A 19495-nucleotide genomic window follows, 5' to 3' on the forward strand; every position below is an offset into this window, starting at 1 on the left:
GGAAGGTCACTGGAAGGACTCCAGTGGCCTCAAATAGGAGTTGACTCATGCCCCATGAGAGCAAAACAAGATGTCTCTGCATGTAGAAAAATATTATGGAAACTGTATCATTCATGCACAAAATCTGCACTTCAAACTTTATGATATAAAATACGTAATATTGTAAATAGAAAGGAAAACTGCATGAGGCCTGGTGCGCGTTAAAATTGTTGGCGTGTGAAAACATCCTTTCCTATAAACACAGCTGGGGTCTGGTACACAAGTAAGCATCCAAAGCTAGAAAACTTGGACCATGTCTACACTGGGTTGAAGCACTTGTTTCTGTAGCAGTAAGTCATGTCTACGCTCACCCCTTGTCAAGAGTGACCCAGAGCAAATGGAGTTATCAATATAAGGTGATGCAGCAGTGCAACAGGTATGCTTCAGGGGCTCTTAAGTACAGCAGCAGCACCAGAGAGTGCTGCCCAGGGCAGAAATAGGTGCTGAGGGCACCCCAGGGGCAGGCTGCAACACTTGGCTTGCTTAGGTCTTTGGGGAGGTCTAACTCTGGTCAGATCCTGCCCCACTGATGCTGGACAGGTTTTCACCATGGTGCTCAGCCGTGCAGTGCCTGCAATTCCCACAGCTGCCATGTGCAGCTGGATCGTATTCCAGCAAGAGCTGATTGCCGTGGTGCAGGGAGCAGGACTGAGCATATCACCTTGAGGAAAAGAGCAGAGGAGGGCTCAGCGTGCACAGTAAATGCAGCTCTTGGAGAAAAAGATGAATTAATCAGGTGTTAACCAGCAATTTGTCAAACAGCCTCTAACGCCAGCTGCTGATGCTGTCAAGTGTGCAGTGACAAGTGATGGATCCTTCTGCATCTCCTCTGGAGTTCTTCAGTGCTGCTCAGCAAATGGGAGAACCCATGATGAATGCTTCAGCTGCTGACTGCAAGTTGCTCTCTCCTCTGACCTGGGGCCATGGGGCACACTGTAGCTCAGCCTTTCCCTCTGTGCCATGGTTCCTTCTCTGGCAGGAGCATCAGGAGCGCTGCAGGCACTGCACATCTGTCTCCTCACAGGCTGGAGCTGAAGCACTTCCCATTTACCACTGTGTGTGCCTCACTGCCACCTCTGTGGCAGAGGGGTCCCACCATACACCCTCCAGCAGCTGGAGAGCAAACACGGTCAAGTGATACAGAGAGCCAAGTGAAATCACCCACCTGCACCATTTGTCTGCTATCGCAACCAGATTGCCCTTTTGTACCCCAAAAGCACATGCAGGACAGCTGGTCACACTGTGCAAGCCCATCACTGATCCACATGCCTACAAGAGCTGTGAGATGGATGAAGGGCCCTTGGGCTCTCATGCCACAGTGATATGCATCGACTGTGGAATGTGGCTCAGCTAACTGGGCTATACTGGTTCCCTGCTGGATCATGTTCCCCTAATGGACATCAGGAGACTGCAGTGACTAAGCTCTTCTGACATTCCACAGTTCCAATAAATAAAGTGCTTCTTGAAAATAAGCTCATGTGTTGTTTTGGGAAATGAGTGAAGGATCAGCCTGCTTGCTTTTGTGTGGGGGACACCAGGCACTAACGCGAGCATCTTGCCTCTCCTCCTCTGATGGGTTTGGAATGAGCTCTGGAGGTCTAACTGCAGAGAGTAATGATGTGTGAAAGCTCACTTTCATTTTTCACTCTACTTTTTTGGAAGGTGGAACATTTTCCAGTTGACAGCACCATGCTACACCCGCATGAGGCAAGCGGCTATTTTTAACCAGACAGAGACTATCTGAGAGTCTGCTGCTGAATCATTTTAAACAAGGAAGAAATCATGGAATCCAAAAGTGATGCTGGGAGGATGGGGGTGGAAAGGCTTTTATCATGCACTTGTTCCAATAACTGTTCAACTGCTTTGGGACTGATGACGACTAACTGAACGCTGCTCTGGGGTCACTTCAAGTGGCATTGTACAAAGCGCTTCTGCTTTGAGAGAGAGGCAGGTCCTCAGGTTAGAGTAGCTTGAGAGGGTACCAGTGCTCACTGTGCCCTTTACAGCTGCACTGTGCTCTGCCAAATGGGAGAAGACACTCCAGCATCTCAGCGCTGCCCTTCTTTGAGCCCCCATCACCTGTATTAGGTGTGTACAAGATGCAGCATGCTTGTGGGATCAAGGAGAAAGGGTTGTCCTTCCACCTGACAGTGACAAGCATTGTTTCTCCTTCCTCCGCCAGTGCCAGTGCATGGGTGGCACTTCAAATAACACAAGTTTGCCAGATGAAACGGGCTTTATGGATAAACTGAGGAATTTCCTTCACTGTTCCTTTGTCTAACACATCCCAGACTCCTCCTCATTGGAGAGCTGGCAGCTGTGGACTAAGGCGGCTTCTCACACAAGGAAAGGGAGACCTAGAAAGTACTCCTGAGTTACAGCTGCCCTGCAGGCCATAACCCAAACTCTGCTAGAAGCCTGTCAGCCTGTTTGTGTCAATAAATGTGTAGCCTATTTATACTCACCCAGAGCACAAGTGTGGTGAGCATAGGGTTTAGCTTTGTAGCTCCATCGCATTGTGCAGCGTTTGGTCTCAGAGGAGAGCTGAGTCCATGTAGAAACATGGCAATGTGGTGCCAGGCCAAGGGCTGGAGGAATGCTTCTGCATTCAGCCCTGCCAGGGTCTGCAAGGCTGTGTGGTCTGCAGTGTTCTCCCATTTTGCAACAGGAAATCAAACCTCCTTCCTTGACCTAGTCTGGTACTTGGTCACTAGCCTGTCTTCTCAGTGTCATTGAAACTGTGGCTGGCATGCATGTCCTCAGCCTCCTTTAGACCAGTCTCTTGTCTCCAGCTTCCCAAACGGCGCTGCTCCTGGGTTCCTCTACACTGGAAACAAAAGCCAAACCCTGCCCTGGGTTTGCACTGCAGCATGGCTGGGGCAGAGTGTGCAGAGATGACAGCAAGGTATCATGGAGAAGTCCTGTGTCTGCTTGCCGCACAGCAAACCATAGTGTCTTCTTTCTGTGGAGATGGGAAAGTTCAAATGGAACTTTCTCCCAAACCATCAATCCCAAACTCTACGGGAGGAGTGAGTGCGTATCAGGAGTAGTTTTAGATGCCAGCTTGGTGGCATCCCCCAATGAGGAACCTATTGGCCATGGTAAGTAGGTTGCAGCTCTTTGGTGTCTCTGCTGTACTGTGTCTGCTTTTGCAAACATCCTAAATGTGAGCTATAAGGCTTTCTGACTGCGAGGACTCAAACAAATTTATTCAAAGGACTGGGTACACCCCCTTTAAGAGAGCTGCCAGGGTCAGTGTCTGCAGCGTGGGGAATGGAGCTCAGTATAAATGATCCTTGGACTCACTGTTTGTAAGAACAATTGCAAAGTAAGGGGAATACAGCCCAGGCTGCTGTGACCTGCACCAGCCTCTGCACAGAACCCAGAGCACAGCAAAGCCCTCATTGGATAGTTACAGTTGTCACTGTAGGTGTCACCTCGTGGTTTTTCTCTTACTGTGCAATGGAAAGAAGTGATAATCAAGGCTTGCATCGCTACCCATGAAGTTAAATGCAGCACAAGCTGCCAAGCTCACACATGTGGTCTGCGGGGCCTTGGAAAGAGAAGTCTTATCTCTCCCATAGGACTTGGCTCCCACATGGGATCTCCATCCCTGGAGAAGCCCAGAACTGCCCTTCCAGGCCCTCTTTTCCCCCTTTCCCCATGGCTATTTCTGACATCACCCATGTTCTCAGGACATAGGTCACTCTCAAGTCACATTTGACCTCATAGCAGCCTTCCAGTATCTGAAGGGGGGCTGTAGGGATGCTGGGGAGGGATCATTCATTAGGGACTGTAGTGATAGGACAAGGGGTAATGGGTTAAAACTTAAACAGGGAAGTTTAGATTGGATATAAGGAGGAAGTTCTTTACTGTGAGGGTGGTGAGGCACTCGAATGGGTTGTCCAATGAAGTTGTGAATGCTCCGTTCCTGGTGGTGTTCAAGGCCAGGTTGGACAGAGCCTTGGGTGATATGGTTTAGTGTGAGGTGTCCCTGCCCATGGCAGGGGGGTTGGAACTTGATGACCTTAAGGTCCTTTCCAACCCTAACTATTCTATGGTTCTATGATTCTGTGACACTGTTCTGGGGAAGGGACATCTCCCTGCTCACCACCAAGGCACACCACAAGTGTGCAAAGCTGACCCAAGCCTTTGGCTTGAGGAACCATGCAGTTCAGCTGATGCCATGGACCAGCACCCAGCGTGCTCACACTCGCATGCCACGCGCAGCTCATCCTGTCCCTGTACTGCACTCTTGAGTAATGGGGCCCGACACGTGTGTTTTTCCAGAGCACAATCTCTTCAGATCAAATTAATTCTGTGATTTCCATCTGCTTCCTCCCCTGCATAAATGATGAAGACTTCCTGAAGCTAACGGCCAAGCTTGCTCCAAGCTGGGACATTACAGTTAATCCTTTGTTCTTTGGTACTCTCAGCAGCCTGATGGCTCTGGGTGCTACTTCTCCCTTTTCGCCTGCAGACCCATAAGTCCCAAAGCTGCAGGCAAAGAGGATGAAGAGTAGGGCAAGGAAGAGTATGAAGTGACTTGCCTGTGGGTTTGAGCCTGCCTGGAGGCTCACAATGAAAGGTTTTTGCCTGTTGAGTTGTTGCCTGGGGACCACCACAAATGGCCTCATGTGAACCTGCAGCTGCATCCCACTGCCCTGGTCCAAGGGTAACCCATGTTTCTGAGGACATGGTAACAGAAGGCTGTGTTTGGAAACACCAGACAACCTCTCCTTTCCAGTCTGAGGGGGTGCTGTTGAATGGGATGTTTGTATTTGAGCCCTAGCAACGCTGTGTCCTGTAGGTCCTCTTTGCATTAAGAGGAACTGAGATTCTGATGGGAACATCTTGTATTGTGCATGCATTTCCCCTCTCCTTCTTATCAGGGTTTGCATCATGTTGCTTATATTGAAGTCTAAAATACAGATGAAGCTGTGAAACATGAGTAATAAAAGCTGCTCATCAGTAGATACCCCAGAAGCACATCCTGTTAATAAAGGGCATTGGGTGAATAAAATGCCTTTTACTCCTTGACCAAGACATTTTTGCTTACTGCTTTCTAGCACAATATAGTGTTGGGCCTGAGCCAGCATATTTATACATTTGCATTTTCTCATGTCTAGTTCTATTAACTGAGTGCATTGCTGCTATAAGCAGTGCTGGCACCCCAGAATGTTCATAGCCTATAAGAGGCATGAGCAGAAGTCTAGCAATCACATCCTGCATCTCTCTCCTACCTTCAATGCAACCACCAGTCCATATCTTACAGATATGACCTCTCCCCATCAGAGGTCTTGAAGTCCTTGGTGAAGTGTATTCCTTCTTCCTTATAAAACCCTACTCACATCCTTACCCAGCTTTTTGTTGGATGCAGCACCCTGGTGCTGAGGTGCAGCTTTCCTTGCTTATTCTTCTCACCACGTGGGGTTCTAGGGGGTTTTAAGTGTGGAGGATTTAAACTACTTAGTTAAAAACATACACACCTGAGCGTGCAGTGCTTGCTTCAGTATCACTCCTCAGGAACAGTGCTGGAGGTTGCACCGAAGGTAGGAGAGAGATGCAGGATGTGATTTCTAGACTTCTGCTCATGCCTTTAGTAGGCTATGAACATTTTGTGGTGCCAGCATTGCTCACACCAGCAATGCAGTCAGGTAATAGAACTAGACATGAGAAAATGCAAATGTAGATACACACATTGACGGCTTTGTTCAGGCCAAGGCCCTCTTTCTAACACTGGTTTTACTCGTGTCTGCTTTGTGTCCTTCTCCTGCATGCAAGCTGAGGTCTACGTCCCTGTTACACAAGCGAACATTGTCGGTGTTTTCCTTCTTGATTGCCCTGTGTGTAATTTAGACTCCACCAGCAGCCTTTAGATTATGTCACTGCATTATTCTAACGGTGCTTTTCTTGGCTGCAGGTTTGCTTTTCTTGGCATTGCAGTCAGGGCATCTTTGCAGACATGTACACTTGCTGCACACTCCGCTTCTCCCTGTGTGCACCTTGCGCTTGCCTCTGCAAATCTGAACAGCAGAGTACTTGTTTCGCAGTTCTTGGTCACAATGGCCAAAGCAATTTCTCTTCACCTTTGATTTTCATACGTCAGGACTTATCCTGGATGAACGTTGTCCTTGTACTGCATGAAATCTTTAACGTTTCCTTTGTGGTTGGAACTAGATGATCTTAAGGTCCTTTCCAACCCTACCTATTCTGATTCTATAGCAGAGCCTAGAAGATCCAGGCAAGAATCAGGAAGAGTTTGTTCTGGTTCTGCACAGGCAAAACCCAATGCTCCTGTTCCCCAACTTCTGCTCTATCTTCACACGGGACAACAGAGGGACACGGACAGGAAAATGGGAGCATCAGGAAATGCTGATGAAGCATTACCCAGCGTGATAGATGTACGTGCTTGGCACTATTCATTTTCAGACCTTTGTCAGCAGCCATGCAAAGGGATTTCAAAGGAGCAGTGAAGAATAACTAGGTACTTTGGAGTGGTTTTCATCACTGCCTGTCACGTTTTCCTTGTCCTTCTCTGGATGCACACCTTCCCAACAGAACGCATCTAGGATTGTGTTTTGTATAGATAAGCCCATTCCTTACTCCTGGCAGTTCTGCTTTCAAGGTGTCTCCAGCTTCCCACAATAGTGCAGGGATCTTGGTGGATTCATTTAAATCCTCACATTTTTCATCCCCAATACTATTATAACACAATTTGTCCTTTCCTGGAAGAGCTGACAGTCAAATCAGACATTTATAACTTGTCAGTAGAGACTTGTGGTTTCTGCTATTATCAATTATATTTCTTGCCTGTGCTTTCTGTAAAACACAACCAAAGCAACCACCCCCCCAGCAACAATCTTTTTCTTCTCTAAACCCATCAGAAATCCTATGAAGTCCTTGAGTTAGAATCTACCTCTTTATTTTCTCTCCCCCCTGCCCATATAGCGTTCCCTGCTCTTAGGTGCCATAGCATCACCCCATGCACCCAGGACAAACTGTTACGCTCCACGTTTCCTACCACACAGAGTAAATTTGCCAGACTCTTGGCCTCCAGGAGCCTAGCAGCAAACTGGAAACACAAGGAGCATCTGCCCTCATGGCTTCTTGTCATAAGATGTAAGAAGAAACAGGAACAAAACCTGTCCCCATGATTATTCTGCATGAAACAGGTACTGGAAGCACGAGGTTTAAATCAGAGATGGTGCCGATGGGATGATTGGTGTGGAAACACAATGTGAGTAATCCCAAAGCTGAGCAAGGTCTGGCAGGGGCTGGGGTCCCTGGCTCCTTTGCTGGCAGCAAGCTTCCAGAAGCATGGAGAAGAAAGAGGGGAAGGGAAAATTGATGGGACTGGGAGCTGCCATGGAGCCCAACGCAGAAGGATACTTCCCAAAAGAAATTTCCAAAGTAAACACATTCGTACAAACCATTTTTGTGCCACGTTTCCAAAGAAGGACAGACTTTTCTGTTTCCTTTTGACATATATCCACTCAAAAGTGCATGTTTTGGATGCCGTGGGGTGGACCAAGGAGAAATTAAGGTCATGCTGTCAGCTGTGCTCCAGACCTGGGCTTGCATTGAGCTGAGTTCATTCTACAGAGGAGGGGCTGTGACATGCCAAAAGCAAGTGGGGTTTGCTCTTGCGGGGTTTGCTCCTGTGCCAGGATGGCCTGTTTAAAAACTATTATGTATTTCTCCCCCCCGACCCCATGCCATCCCTTAGGCCTTCCCCAGGTAACCAGTTCCCAGTCCCTTCCTCTCCCCTATACATTGGTTTTAAGCCTTTTCTGTGTCCTGCAGACAGGCAGCTCCCTAGAGCCTGAGAGCCTGAAGGAGCAGCAAGGGCTGAGATCAGGGCAAGGGAAAACACACATGGCTGCTTGCATCACTTGTTCTCAGTGTTTCTGCACACCACACTAACCTGAAACTGTGATTAATACTGCCCAGCCCAAGCTTTCCTTCCTCTAAAGCCCATCAAAGGCACAAACCCAAACTGAAACAGGGCATTTTTTTTCTCTAAGCACGTTGTTTTCATGCAATCAAGTCTTTCTTCAGGCCAAGCCTTAATGTGTCACGGACCAGCCCAGTTCCTCAATTCACAGTGAATCACAGGTACGGAAATCCCACAAGTGAAAAGCGCATCGCAGGTGAAGGTCTGCTGCACCTTCTTGGTAGAGCAAGCTGGGTTTTCTGGTTGTCTTCACAGCCTCAGCTAACAAAGTCAGGTCTGGGGCCAGACTGGCTCCTTTTCCCTCTTGTTTATACATCACTTTGAGGGTGCTGAGGCGCTGGCACAGGGTGCCCAGAGAAGCTGTGGCTGCCCCATCCCTGGCAGTGTTCAAGGCCAGGTTGGATGGAGATTGGAGCAACCTGGTCTAGTGGAAGTTATTCCTGCCTGTGGCAGGGGGTTGGAACTGGAGGAGCTTTAAGGTCCCTTCCAACCCAAACCATTCTATGATTATGATATGAGGGGTCAGGACCTGCACTGACCTCCCTGACTGTTGTGTCTGGCCTTGTCACAAGGTCACTGCACATAGGATGGTGCCTGCCTGGGAGCTGCTCCTCCGTGCCCCCATCAGCACGGTGGGGATGGGGCGCCAGCACAGGAGCCTGCAAGGCTGCTCTGAGTCACCCTTTGGAAGGGCCCTGCTTCCTTGCTGTCTGCTCCAAGGCTGCTTTCTTGGCAGAAGCCTCCCCCGGCAGTCAGTGCTAACCCCGCTGCTTTGGTTGGTCGGGTTGGGGTTTTTCCAGTGTTTGCTCTGATACACAATTAACGCAACGTAACTGCCTCTGTTTATTGCTCCCTAGAGATGCCTTTTTGGCTTGAATGGCCTGGCCACTGGGGACATTCCTATTGTTTCAGCTACCGCCAAAGCCAAGGAACACTAAATGATGCTCTCCTTGACAGAGCTCACCCGCCACCGCGCCTCAGCATTTGCCTAAACATTGTCTGTAGTGAGACACGCTGCAGTGGGTTTGGCGTTACAAGGTGACCACTACCAGCAAGGTCTGGGTTATGCCACCAACCCAGGCAAGCTAAGGTCAGTTTGCAATAGTTGACTGGTCTTGCACCGTCAACAAGCAGCCTTGGAAGACTGCAGGGGAAATCTGAGAGAGGGAAATGGTTTGACGTAATTCAGGTAACAAAATGTAATCTGTGTGCCTCGTGCTGCAGGCTTGATGCCAAATCTTCCACATCCCTGCTCCAGGGGTTTCACCTGCCTGAGGAGTCCAAGCCAGGTCCTGGGGTAGAGGTCCCACATGCTGAAGTGGCAGTCACTCCCTGCCAGCAGACTGTCTCAATGCACTTGGTGTCAGGATTGCATAGCCCCATGAGGGCTTCAAAGCACAGCATCCATGGCATGGGTACCTCAATTGACAGCTGCTGGCTTCATTCTGTGGTTTATGAAGCGGAGGCTTTCCTCCGCCAGTCCTTGCTGATGGAAAAGGCCTGCTTGGCTCCAGCTGGATCTTCCTAGAGCCCAGTGATGTCTGATTCAAGCCAAGCAAAACAAGGGTCTGTGGACTCTGGGGCAGGGTTTACCCAGAGCTCTGCAGGGCTTTCACTGCCAGCCACCCTGCCTCACTCAAGGAGCTTTGTCTCTGCAGCATGGAGGATGTGGGAGCTCTGCAACCACCTTCGTCAGGCTGTAGGTTACAGTGTGGCATTGCCAGGGGAAACACACAGTCCTTGCTTTGTCAAAAGGCTGAGCAGTCACATGCAGTGCATAAGGAGCTGCTTGAAGAGCCAAAGAGCCACACAGCTTGGGATCGGGTGGACAGCAGGGGTGATAACATCACCCCTGGGACAGTCGTGTCTCCACCTCCACTGCAGTGGAGGCCTGTTCCTTATGCCAGCCATCCCTACTGAGCCCTAGGGACAGATCAGCCGTGTGGCAAGGGGAAGGAACCTGGGAAAGAGCATTGTGAGCCTGGTTGCCAGCAGCCTGTGTCACTTCGATGTTAGCCCATGGCAAGATGACAGCAGCTCGTTCTGATTTCTCACTTCACCTTATGGCTGAAGATCCCTTCTCCAGAAGGGTTATGCCCCTAAACATTCTGCAGAGTCCATCTAAGCAATATTTCCCTGATAATCTGAGTTCTAAGGTGAGGCCACACCAGCTAAATAGTACAAGCCATGTACAGCATGAACAGGTCACAGCTCTGAGCCCAGGTTCAGTGTTTTACAACCTCTTCGACTTGCCAAACTCTACAGAATGTGCAGAGCCATGGAACAGGTTTAGGCTGACTGGCGCTGGGCTTGTTTTTTCAACCCATAACTTGGCCATATGCTGCTTTTACTCAATGTTGATACAAGGAATTCTCACCTTCTTCTCTCCCCCGTGCCAGGCACTGACGGTAGTTAAAATTACTTCAGATCTAGCATTGTCAGAGTTACTTTTCATAGAACCCAAGACTGGTTTGGGTTGGAAGGGACCTTAAAGCTCATCCAGTTCCAACCCCCTGCCATAGGCAGGGACACCTTCCACTAGAGCAGGTTGCTCCAAGCCCCTCTGTCCAGCCTGGCCTTGAACACTGCCAGGGATGGGGCAGCCACAGCTTCTCTGGGCACCCTGTGCCAGCGCCTCAGCACCCTCACAGGGAAGAGCTTCTGCCTAAGAGCTCATCTCAGTCTCCCCTCTGGCACGTTAAAGCCACTCCCCTTGGCCTGGCCCTACAGGCCCTTGTCCAAAGCTCCTCTCCAGGTTTCCTGCAGCCCCTTTAGGCACTGGAGCTGCTCTAAGGTCTCCCCTTAAGGAGCTTTCTCTTCTCCAGGCTGAACCAGCCCAGCTCTCTCAGCCTGGCTCCGGAGCAGAGCTGCTCCTTCTTTAATGAGCTCTCACCGTGCAGCCTCACAACCCCTCTGGCTGCAGCCACAACTTGAAAAGACATTGCCCTGCGTTTGCACCTTGTTTCAGCCACCTCCATCCTCAGAGGCAGCACTGGCTCCTGAAGAGCTGAGGTTGGTTGGCCCACGGCAGCATTTAAAGACTCATAAGCCACCCTGGAGGTGCCTGCTAGGCTGTGCCCACCTACCTCGTGTCAAACATTAGCATTTTGGTTAGAGCTTACAGACTTCTCCATGCTCCTCTGCTGCTTCTCCTTATTCCACACACGTGGGATTATTCTTAAATAGGAACTTCTTAAGAAGCCCATAGGTGTGCAGATTGGGATGGATTCGTCCTTTTAGTGAGCAAGGTGTTTCACTTTGAGCAAATAGAGCAGCCCCTCTGACACCAGTGTGCAGCTGCACATGGTGAAGAGCCCTGCCAAACCTGAAGGCTGAAAGATTTCCTGACTATAGGGCATCCACCGGAGCAGAACGGCCACAAACACATTGAACAGCCCATTTATACACATTAGACGAGAACAATTTGTTCAGCAGTACGCTGCTACTGCAACGGTTACATCTATGCATGCAGAAACCTTGCAGAATCTGGCACAGACCCGCTGTGATTTAATGCAAAATAGCCTGAAAACAACCACAGCAACAAAACCCAACCATAGCTCTCTTTAAAACTCCCATTGAAATAGAGCCGGGGTGGGGGGAAATAGCAGCACTGATTTCCTCTTTTCAGTCAGCTGGACAATGAACTGCTAGCAGTGGGTTATGTATTTATTGCCCAATAGCTCCAGTATCAGACTGGCTTACTTCAGGAGTAAGTACTCAACACTAACGTGGCATGAGAACCCTTCCTCTGCACACAGAGCTGTGCTGTGTCAGCCTGAAACACAGACCTCACTAAGAACAGGGTGAGAAGTTGTACTTGCAAACACCACCAAAGCCAAAATAAGTACTTGAGGAAGTTCAGCTTCAGGCTGTTGTTTCCAAACAGCAGTGGTAAGTACTTGGGAAGCACAAATCAACCTTGGGTTTTGGTCACATCTGTCACAAAGAGCTGTATCTGCTCAGTGGAAAAGTCTGAAAGGAAAAGAGTGAGCTGTAAACCAATTCATTGAGGTAAAAGTAACCAAAACCTTACTGGGAACCCTCACCTAGGAAGGTAGTGGTAATTTGCCATTAAATTCCAACAGAAAAGAGGATACCTCCTTCTCTCATTTAAGGTACTCTGGGAGATAATATAATCAACTCTGTAAATTATCCCCTTCATCTCCTCCCTTTGTCCTTTTTTCTATCTCCCTGTAATCAGGTTGCAAGGGCAATCTCAGATTGATGTAAGCATAGGCACAGTGAACAGCCAGCAACCTGACAGCATCATTTCTCGTTGTTTGGTTTTTTGTTAAAGCAATACTATCACGGCCAAAACCCAAAGTACATTAGATTTCTTCAAGGAAATAAATAAACCAGAGCAGCAAATAGCATCCCAGACGTGGAGCCAAGGGAATCAGCCCTTGCTACTGGGACTGCCAAATTCACAGTACACAAGGGCAAGGAGGACTCAAGGGACTGGCAGTAGCTCACAGCAGTTCTGAATTGCTGCACACCTATCACCTCTCCTTAGGGTGGAAAAGTCTCACACAGGTTCCCAAGAGGTTTAGATTAGACATTAGGAAGAAATTCTTCCCTGTGAGGGTGCTGAGGCGCTGGTACAGGGTGCCCAGAGAAGCTGTGGCTGCCCCATCCCTGGCAGTGTTCAAGGCCAGGTTGGACACAGGGGCTTGGAGCAACCTGCTCTAGTGGCAGGTGTCCCTGCCTGTGGCAGGGGGTTGGAACTTTAAGGTCCCTTCTGACCCAAACTAGTCTGTGATGCTATGGAAGGCGGGCAGCCCCGTCCTCCTGGGCTCTGCTGTTAGACCTGAGGCGCAGTACCAGAGGTATGCGGCAGAGATGCACTGCCACCTCTTGTTCACATAGTGCAACAGAGGAACACTGCCTGCCAGGCTGTGTGTGAGTAGTAGCAACGCCTCCAACCGCAGACCATACCGTGTAGTTAGACCCACTCCTGGTTAAGAACAGTTCACTGGCAGTTCAGCTGCTTTCAAGGTATCAGGGGAGACCTTATAACCTTGTGAGGTGGGCTGACGCCAACCTCATGAAGTTTAACCATGCCAAGTGCAAGGTCCTACACCTGGGCCGGAGCAATCCCAGGCACAGCTACAAGTTGGGCAGAGAAGAGATTCAGAGCAGCCCTGCGGAGAAGGACCTGGGGGTGTTGGTTGATGAGAAAATGAACATGAGCCGGCTTCAGTGTGCGCTCACTGCCCAGAAAGCCAACCGTATCCTGGGCTGCATCAAAAGGAGCGTGACCAGCAGGTTGAAGGAGGTGATCCTGCCCCTCTACTCTGCTCTTGTGAGACCTCACTTGGAGTATTGTGTGCAGTTCTGGTGTCCTCAACATAAAAAGGACATGGAACTGTTGGAACAAGACCAGAGGAGGGCCACAAGGATGATCAGGGGACTGGAGCACCTCCCGTATGAAGACAGGCTGAGAAAGTTGGGGCTGTTCAGCCTGGAGAAGAGAAGGCTGTGTGGAGACCTCATAGCAGCCTTCCAGTATCTGAAGGGGGCCTATAGGGATGCTGGGGAGGGACTCTTCATCAGGGACTGTAGTGATAGGACAAGGGGTAATGGGTTAAAACTTAAACAGGGGAAGTTTAGACTGGATATAAGGAGGAAATTATTTCCTGTGAGGGTGGTGAGGCACTGGAATGGGTTGCCCAGGGAGGTTGTGAATGCTCCATCCCTGGCAGTGTTCAAGACCAGGTTGTACGAGGCCTTGGGTGACACGATTTAGCGTAAGGTGTCCCTGCCCATGGCAGGGGGCTTGGAACTAGATGATCTTAAGGTCCTTTCCAACTCTAGCTATTCTATGATTCTGTGATTCTGTAACAGTCTTCCAATACCTAAAAGGGGCAGACAAGAAATCTGGACAGGGAGTTTTTACAAGGGTATGTAAGGACAGGACAAGGGGGGATAGCTTTAAACTGACAAAGAGGAGATTTAGGTTAGGGATTAGGACAAAATTCTTTATTATGAGTGGTGAGACACTGGCACAGCTTACCCAGAGAAGCCCTGTGAGGGAGAAGGGGAGGCTTCCACTCACTGAAGATGACTACCCACCATGGAGCACCTCTCCACCACCACAGGCCTTCACTGAGAGCTATCAGCACAACCTAGAGTCAGGCAGCAGTAAACAACGGCACAAACCGCAGCCCCAAACAGACTTCCATACATTTGTATGTTTATTATTTCAAAGTACAATATATACATAAAGTGATATCTTCAAAAACTTTATACAGAAATGGGTATCTACAAAATTAAATCAATAGACATTCTGTGTATATTCAAACAACATACATACATATATTGGAAGATTCGACGTAGCTTCAGTTAAAACACAAAAGGGGGAAGGAAGCCCCCTTCCATCCTGGAAAAGATCTCACCACCACCCAGCTCCCTCTGTCTGCCCTCTGCCAGGTTTCAGGTCCTTGTGGAGACACGGGAACTCAAATTTCTAGTGCCACCTACTGCTGCTATTTACCATCACAGCCGTTTTCCACAGCAGGACGAATCTTGTTCCCTGAGCCCCTTCCTAAATTGGGGTCTCTGCAGCATGCGGGCTCCCAGATTTACACTCAGAAGCCAGAGTTCCGATTTCCTTTTATTTCTTTTTAGTTATGAACCAAAATACTGTGATGAAAAGTATCTCAAGAGTAGCTTCGGTTTTATCAGCTGGATATTGCAGGTGTTGGCAGCAACCAGTGAGGATGATGACAATGTATCCGAGGAACAAACTGACCTCTGCTGTTTTGTGGACTACTATTGCACAAGTCTATGTGGCCATGAGCCACTGATTTCTATAGCATAAAATTATATTCTTCAGAGGGTTTGGCTTTAGACACTGACATCATGGATTTTAGAGAGCGGGGTAAGAGCATAGGCAGCTTTTCTGTAGGGCCTCTAACAACATCTGGATGTGTGATGTTGGAATTCCAAGAGCACCCTGAGTATTTAAGAAACAGACGCTTAAGCCTGTAGGATACAACTAGCTACAAGCTTGGGATTTTCAAAAGCAGCCTGTGGCAGTTCCATGTCTAATGGACACTGAATTTCAGTGACAGCTATGCAACTAACCGCTCCAGACTGCCTTCAAAAATCAGTTTATCACTTATCTCTCTACAAGAGGACAGTTTTCAATCTCAGGTTCACCATATAAAGTTTCCAACACAAGGGTAAGCAAAATGTGATTGCTACCCAAGCCCTATGCTCACAAGCCCTGCACACCAGCTACTGCTCACCTATTTGAACCACCCCATAAAAACCCACCTTTCAGGGGAAGCGTTCCTGTTACGTGCACCAACACCATTACACCCCTGACAATCTACCCCATGGAATCAACAGGCAGCTGGCTTGCCAGCAACATGTCTGGGGCTAATACAACACTGCCTCTCAGAAATGAGCAACACTGTGAAGCAAAGTTGCTGGCTGACCCAGTGATGTATTTATTCACTGCATTCTGGGTTTGATGGATAGTCATTTGCCAATGTGCAAGCTAGAGTGAAATTTCCATCTGTAAGGGGTATGCTTAAAAGAATACCTGTAGAAGGTGGCTTTGGTCCATGAAAACAATGTGGTATTTTGGTTGCTTTGTGCATCTCCATAACCAAGAAAAAGCATGAGAAGCTACTAATGCTACAGAGAGAGAAAGCAGCATTTCCAGCAGGGCAGGAGGACAGATAACTCGGTTGCTCAAATAACTTAAAAATGAAAAACAACCATGTCAAAAAGAAATAAGAACTTCCACAATGTCATTGCACTTGTTCCATCTGCACCACACCTCTCCTTCATTTACATTGTACACCTGGAGAACATACATTAAATGATGACAGTATTAACATGGTATCTAAAATACTGGAGTCATTCAGCTGAAAGCTTGAAAATATCCAGAGACCTGGTACGTTACATGAAAATAAACATATAAGAGCTAAGCTATGTTTTGACATGCAAACTGTTCTAGATACTTCCTTTCAGCAGGTCTAGTTCAGTCACTAACTGCCTGTTCACTTCCTGGAAGCTGGTGACAAATCTGTTTCAGCAGAGCCAGGTATTTTCCTCTTCCCCTCACTTAAAACAACAGTAAAGCAGAGGTAGTCCCATGACTGCACTGGTCCAAATTCCCTAACACTTCAGATAATGCTCTCAGGAATTAGAAAAATAGATGTATAAAACCCACCCAGATTAAAGACTCAGTTTCTACAATGCCCAGTCAGGATTTAAATCATTTGTTTCCAACCCCCCTTTATGAAGAAATACTTAACCCTTTGACACTGAAGGGACCTGCTATCCAAGACTCTTGAAGCTCTTCTGGACCACAACCCGGGTGTTGATCCCACAAGGACTTTCAGAGATGCCCATCTTTAGAGTAAAAAGGAAGTGGCACTGTCTTGAATCAAACTACTCAAACCAAATGAGACCCTTCTTGGTCAATTTGGTTCACTACAAAGCTCAAGTGACTCAGTGGCACCTGAAAATGAGTACACACCGCTAAGTCACTGAGATGCTTTGAGAAATTATCTTCCCGTGTGCTGGATTCAGGCCCCCTGTTTTGTGTATGATGCAAATGGTTCCTGCAGTAAGATGGATCCCCAGTGCCCCAGCCCTGTATCCTTCCTAATTAAAATAGCTAAAGCATTGCTATAGTAAATTTACATTTATTTTCCATGATAATGGGAAGTTCTTGGTATTTAATAAAAATCCCAAAGTATCTGTTTACACTGTGATCTGGTCAATTCATTTTGGTCAAAAGGCAATGAATAAAGAATCTATACATTTACTGCTGGAATAAACATATCCTGTAAATAACTTATCCCAGAATTCAAATGTGAACATGATGTTGTGACTAACCAGAATCTTGTCACCTTGATATTCTTTTCTCCATCACCCTCTCAGCCACTGAAGGACTAAATAACAGCTCTCAGTTTGTGCCATTTTGACCAACTAATTCTTCACAACAGTAAAATTAAGCAGTGACCCAGATTTCACAGTCCAACCGATAGGTTAAAATCCCATTTAGATTTACTTCCCATTTCTTACCATTACTTTCACTGGCTGGTCTAACCAGAAAATTTAGTTAGCTTCCATTTGTCTCTATAAACAAATGCAATCATGATGGCTGCCTGTACACACATACAAGTGGGCAGTTAAAGCTCCTACTTTTTAAATACTGTTAGTTATGCAGAAAGCCAGAGAACTTCATTAACCAGCTATCTACTATCAGACTTCTTTAGATCAATGTGTCTAATTTACAGGATTTGTCAAAGTGACATTTGTTTCAATTACACACACTCAAAGGATTCAGAAAGTTGCTTAATCCCATAGTTTCACTTCTCTTGACTAAAGAAATTGACCAGCTGAATGTTAATCTAAAGCGGAAAATATGCAATATCATGGCCACCATTTAAAAACAAAGCTTTGTGACAAAGCGTTTTTCCATGCGAATGTCAGAAATGCTTCATCAACCTAAATATCAGAAATATGCAAGAAAGGAAATGATGTCTGAAAGCCCTTAAAGCTCAGTAACACTGGATATGTTCCACAGCAACTAAGACATAATTGGTTTTATTTTTTCAAGCTCTGTCATTAAGAGACTGATTCATTATACAGTGCAAGAATTAAAATCTTACTGCAACTCACTCAAAACACAGTATGCACTGCAAAGCATCTGTATGGCATTGCCAACAAAAGGGTTAGATAAATGTAGTGTGTAGTGAAAGTCAGCAACACCTCAGGCTGGTACTGGGGAAACAGAACCATGCTGATGTCAAACCCTGTAGATCTCTCACATGAGTTAGCCTGGAGGGTTAAAGGTTGTATATGCAAAATAGCAGATGCTTGTGCTGGCAGGCCATCAAGTTCCAGGGAAAATGTAAAAAAGAGTGGTGTGTCGCACCTGCCTTTTCTGCATCTTCATGTTGGTTATTCCGCAGAAGTTTTAGTTACGTCTGCTTTATTCTCTGTTCCAGTTCATGCTTGTGTTTAATAAGCCGTTCTATTTCTGTTCCTAGAGTTTGAAGGTTTTCCTTTGGGGGTGGAAAAAAAAAAAAAGATAGGATAAGTTATACAGGGAAAGTGAGTCAGCACAAAATGCCCCAAGAAGTTAAAATTACTGTTTATATGTCAGCAGGCTGTTACTTTCAAGTATCCAGAACAAGCACAAATGATTAGACAAGCTGGAGAAAACCAAGCTCATTTCAATAAAGGATGCAAAGCTCTCAGCAGGTCTTTTTTTGCAGTTACTAATATTCTACAAGCTGTCTAGAAAGTATAGTATTTAAGGGAAATGATGATTATAGGAAGAGATTTCCAACTCCTGCAGAACACTGCAGTCCAGCTGGCAGCCTGCACAACATTTCCCAGCCTGCCATTCTTTCCCTTGCAGCAGACACACTGCCCCAGTAGCTGAACAGGGCACAGGGCCAGGCATGTAGACTGTGCCCCTGGCTCCATTTCACTAAGGGAAAGTATGGAAAGACCCCTTCCTGCACAGGCAGCCTACAATTTGTTTCAAGAAGCAACTCATTAGTGCAGCAAACTACAAGGGTCCCAAACTAGACGTTCAGCATGAATTATGTTAACTTAATCTTAACCCAATGCTACCAGCAGCACCAATTCACAGTGATATGGCTCTGAAAAACCACCTCTTTTTAACAGCATGTATCTCTTTGAAGGCAGTATCTCAGAACTCCAAGAATGTGTGGGATAACTGGCATAGCTACTCACTTTCAATGTAATATTTTTCAGTAACGTATCTTCTAACACAGCCTGTAGCTTCCTGTTTATCTCTAAGGAGAGTTCCAAGGTGAGACCACTATCTGCAGGATGCGATGTATACAGAGATGCCATAATCCCGCCGCGTCTACTCAAGTGTACTTTGTTGAAGTCAGAGGCCTCTGATGACAGTGTTCCAGCTTCTTCCCGCAAAATGTAGCTCTGAATAATTCTGGGGGGGGGAGGGAAAAAATTTGAAAGGAAAATCCCAGCATTACAAGGCAATGAAAATCAGACACTGAAGCAGTGTAGAATAAGTTCCTGGTAGAATAAGACAGTAAAAATCAACTCCCGCGATTTCTAGGCCAGGGAAAACCTGGGACACCAAAATAGGAGGTGCTGGTAAGCTGACTCACTACAATACACAAAGTTTACATATTTAAAAGTATTCTGAGGAAGTAATATTGCTACTGGAGCAAAAAATGCCTTTACTTTGCTGAAAGACTCTGGACAGGGAATCTTAAGCCTTCTACAGATGAGACAAGTTTCTGCTCAAGAACCTTCATGAGCTGTGATCATGTTTATTAAATGGCACCAGATGGGCATAAATGCATAGGCTTCTTAAGGAAGAGCTATACTTAACATGTAACTGGACTTTCCAGAGGAAGGTGTATGCCACAGTTTCTTCCCCTCCTAAATGAAGTTCCAGAAGATGAGATTCTGTAAGAAGAGACTTCCATGTAAGTGGAATCTTGTTTCATGTTAAATCCTGACCCCTTT

The 19495-nt window shown here is 47.1% G+C and overlaps 1 protein-coding gene across 3 annotated transcripts in view; it reads right to left on the reverse strand.

The window, feature by feature from the left end:
* Window positions 1-15130: 15130 nt before the first annotated feature.
* CCDC186 (coiled-coil domain containing 186) overlaps window positions 15131-19495 on the reverse strand; it is a 37965-nt gene continuing 33600 nt past the window's right edge. For 2 of the 3 annotated variants that reach the window (XM_062607919.1, XM_062607918.1), the window contains 2 exons: window positions 18728-18947; window positions 15131-18027 (listed from right to left, as the gene is read on the reverse strand). In XM_062607919.1, the coding sequence (XP_062463903.1) occupies window positions 17944-18027; window positions 18728-18947 (304 nt within the window). In that variant the 3' untranslated portion in view covers window positions 15131-17943. Of the gene's footprint in view, window positions 18028-18726; window positions 18948-19495 lie in introns of those variants that run through there. The other variant, XM_062607920.1, reaches the window with a different exon arrangement.

The sequence above is a fragment of the Pezoporus occidentalis genome, unplaced genomic scaffold (assembly GCF_034315485.1).
Source record: "Pezoporus occidentalis ecotype Australia unplaced genomic scaffold, CSIRO_AGI_Poc_V1 ctg127, whole genome shotgun sequence".
Classification (NCBI taxonomy): Eukaryota; Metazoa; Chordata; class Aves; order Psittaciformes; family Psittacidae; genus Pezoporus; species Pezoporus occidentalis.